Genomic DNA, 2500 nt, shown 5'->3' on the forward strand with positions numbered 1-2500 from the left:
CGTAAATTATTTTTGGACCAACGAAAGGAAGAACTACAACCATCACAGAAACCATTTGTTCTGCAGGAGCATTTTAATGAGCATCAGATGCACATCAGGAAAATTAAGACCTGTTTTAAATGATTTAAGACCCAGAACAGAGAATTTAAGACTTAAATTGTAGATTTTTTTGACTCTTTTTTTTTTTTATTCTTTTTTTTTCCCCCAAACGAAACAGCACTTAAATGGAACACAGCCTGTGATTGAGCCTCCACTCATTCCATATTCAACACTGTGCTTTTCTCCAAAACCTTTAATTCCTGGTCCTCTATAACCTCTGCTGTTCCTCATTCTGCTAGTAGTAGTAGCGTGTTAGCATTTTCTGGCCACGGCAAGCAGACCAGACAGATTTCACACTCGTCTGTATTCCAGTGCCCTTAATTCACTTCACCTCAGTGCATTTCAACCCAACACCAGGGAACATGCCGAACCCTGGCAAACCCGGACCTCACAAAAGCCTCGTCGAGATTATTCCAGCCTTTTTCGGTTGCAGGTGTAAAAGTGTGCGTTTACGTACATGACCCGAGTTTCTGATTGTTTACAATTCTTTTAGAAAAAAGCCACTAGAAGACCCTGTCACTGTTCCTGCTGTTTTTATACAATCAAGAACATCAACCAGATTCCAGATTTCAGTAGCTACTAAAATCCAGGACACCAAAAATAAAGAGCTCTTGCAATGACTTCATTCTGCACCTTGTATTTATTTCTGTGTGTGTGTGTGTGTGTGTGTGGGGGATTTGATTTAATCGAATTGAATCTGGAGATTTAATCGAATTGATCAAAATGAGCATCTGTTGCTTTGCTAACGTAAATGTCTGCTTAGGTCAGACCTTTCACTCCTGAGAATAAACACAGACCACTGGATGAAGAACCATCGTCAAAACCGTCCCTCAGCCCATTCTGCAATCAACTTTAGGTCTCTGACATGGGCCTCGTTCTTCATCTCGCTTTCTTCTGAACACGTTATGATGCTGAGGTCATACAGTGTATTTCACAGCTGCCTTTCTGGCACTCAGAGGAATGATGCCATTTCCCTCAACACCTCATCCACAAATACTGAGACATGATGATGATGATAGGGAATGGATTTGGCCTGCTGTTGTTAAAACGAAGTGTGTGTGTGTGTGTGTGTGTAATAAAATATTTGTAAAAGCAGTTGAACTGAATCACTCATGGCGGAGGAGAGGCAGGGAAATAGGTATAATGTGATTATACACACACACGGGACGTCTCCAGTTTACGATGGAGATTTGTTCTGATGACCCCGTCGTAACTTGAACCGGTTGTAAGTTGAGACATGGCCTCACCTACCCAGGAGTCTTGAGAAATGGTGTAGTTTACTGTACTATGTTAATAATGTTACAAATTGCAGAGCGTCACTTAGTAAACCAGAGCAATTAACACCAGTGTAATGTATAAACGGTACAGTATGAGACGGTGGGCTCATGGACGATCTGGAGAGCGGAGCATACGATGCTGTTGTAGATTTTTTTTTTCTTCCATTTTGTCGTATCGCTATCGTAGGATCGAAAAATCAGAAATTTCTATATTCAGTATTGGTATATTCTGAAATTGTGAGCGATGTCCAGGACATTGTCGCCGACTAGTGGTGCCTCGTGGGAAGTACAACGAAACAAAATATTTAATAATATCTTACTATTGACCAATACATTACAATTAAACACCCGAACAAACATACACACCGACATCTGTTAGCTAGATAAATTAAATTTATTAGCGAGATATCTCTATCTTATACAAACACATATTTAACGCAACTAAATCTCTAATCGCATCCGGGTCGAAGGTGTTTTACAGTTTCTACCGCCGTGGAATAAAAAAATAATAATACAATAAAAAATTGAGAAATAGCTGCTTATTTGTTTGGTGCTGTTAATTTATAAAATAAAAAAAAACAGCATTTTTTAATAATTGAAACCCGTTTTGTGGAACCCGGATGTACTCGACAAGTTGTGACGTCATTATTCCGCGACCAATATGGCGGCGTGTTTTTGTTATTGTTGAACAGGCCGAGAGCAGTTCAGGTTTAATTCAAGAATCCGCGGATTCCCTACAACATGTCTGACGAGGAGAAGGACGGGAAGGAGGAGAAGGAGGAGAAGGAGGAAGGGAGGAACTTCTTCACGGCTTACAGCGACAGCGATTTGAGCGACAGCAGCAGCGACTCGGAGGCCGGAGATCTGAAATCATCTCGGAAGAGGAAGAAGCTCGATGTGACCAGCGGCTCGTTTGAGGGAAAAGCGGGATCATCCGGTGGTGAGGTGAAAACCGGAAGTGGGGGAATACCGCTACCCAAACCGGATGAGCTTTTCAGGTCTGTGTCCAAACCTGCGTTTCTTTACAACCCTCTGAATAAAGAGATCGACTGGGAGAGCCGCATAGTCAAAGCTCCTGAAGAGGTCAGTGTTCAGTAACCAACACCTTTTCCCATTAACATCAC

At 41.7% G+C, this 2500-nt stretch overlaps 2 protein-coding genes across 3 annotated transcripts in view; both read left to right on the plus strand.

Annotated features, from left to right (window-relative positions):
* The window catches only part of ddah1 (dimethylarginine dimethylaminohydrolase 1), a 38566-nt gene extending 37847 nt beyond the window's left edge, over positions 1-719 (plus strand). For both annotated transcript variants that reach the window (XM_046869067.1, XM_046869064.1), the window contains exon 6: positions 1-719. This exon is cut by the window's left edge and continues 738 nt beyond it. The gene's annotated coding sequence lies outside the window, so the exon portion shown is untranslated.
* Positions 720-2008: 1289 nt separating this feature from the next.
* Positions 2009-2500, plus strand: part of c16h1orf52 (chromosome 16 C1orf52 homolog) — a 1519-nt gene continuing 1027 nt past the window's right edge. Inside the window, exon 1 of the mRNA XM_046869068.1 lies at positions 2009-2459. Within this exon, the coding sequence (XP_046725024.1) occupies positions 2118-2459 (342 nt within the window). The 5' untranslated portion in view covers positions 2009-2117. The remainder of the gene's footprint in view (positions 2460-2500) is intronic.

Source organism: Silurus meridionalis, chromosome 16, assembly GCF_014805685.1.
Source record: "Silurus meridionalis isolate SWU-2019-XX chromosome 16, ASM1480568v1, whole genome shotgun sequence".
NCBI lineage: Eukaryota > Metazoa > Chordata > Actinopteri > Siluriformes > Siluridae > Silurus > Silurus meridionalis.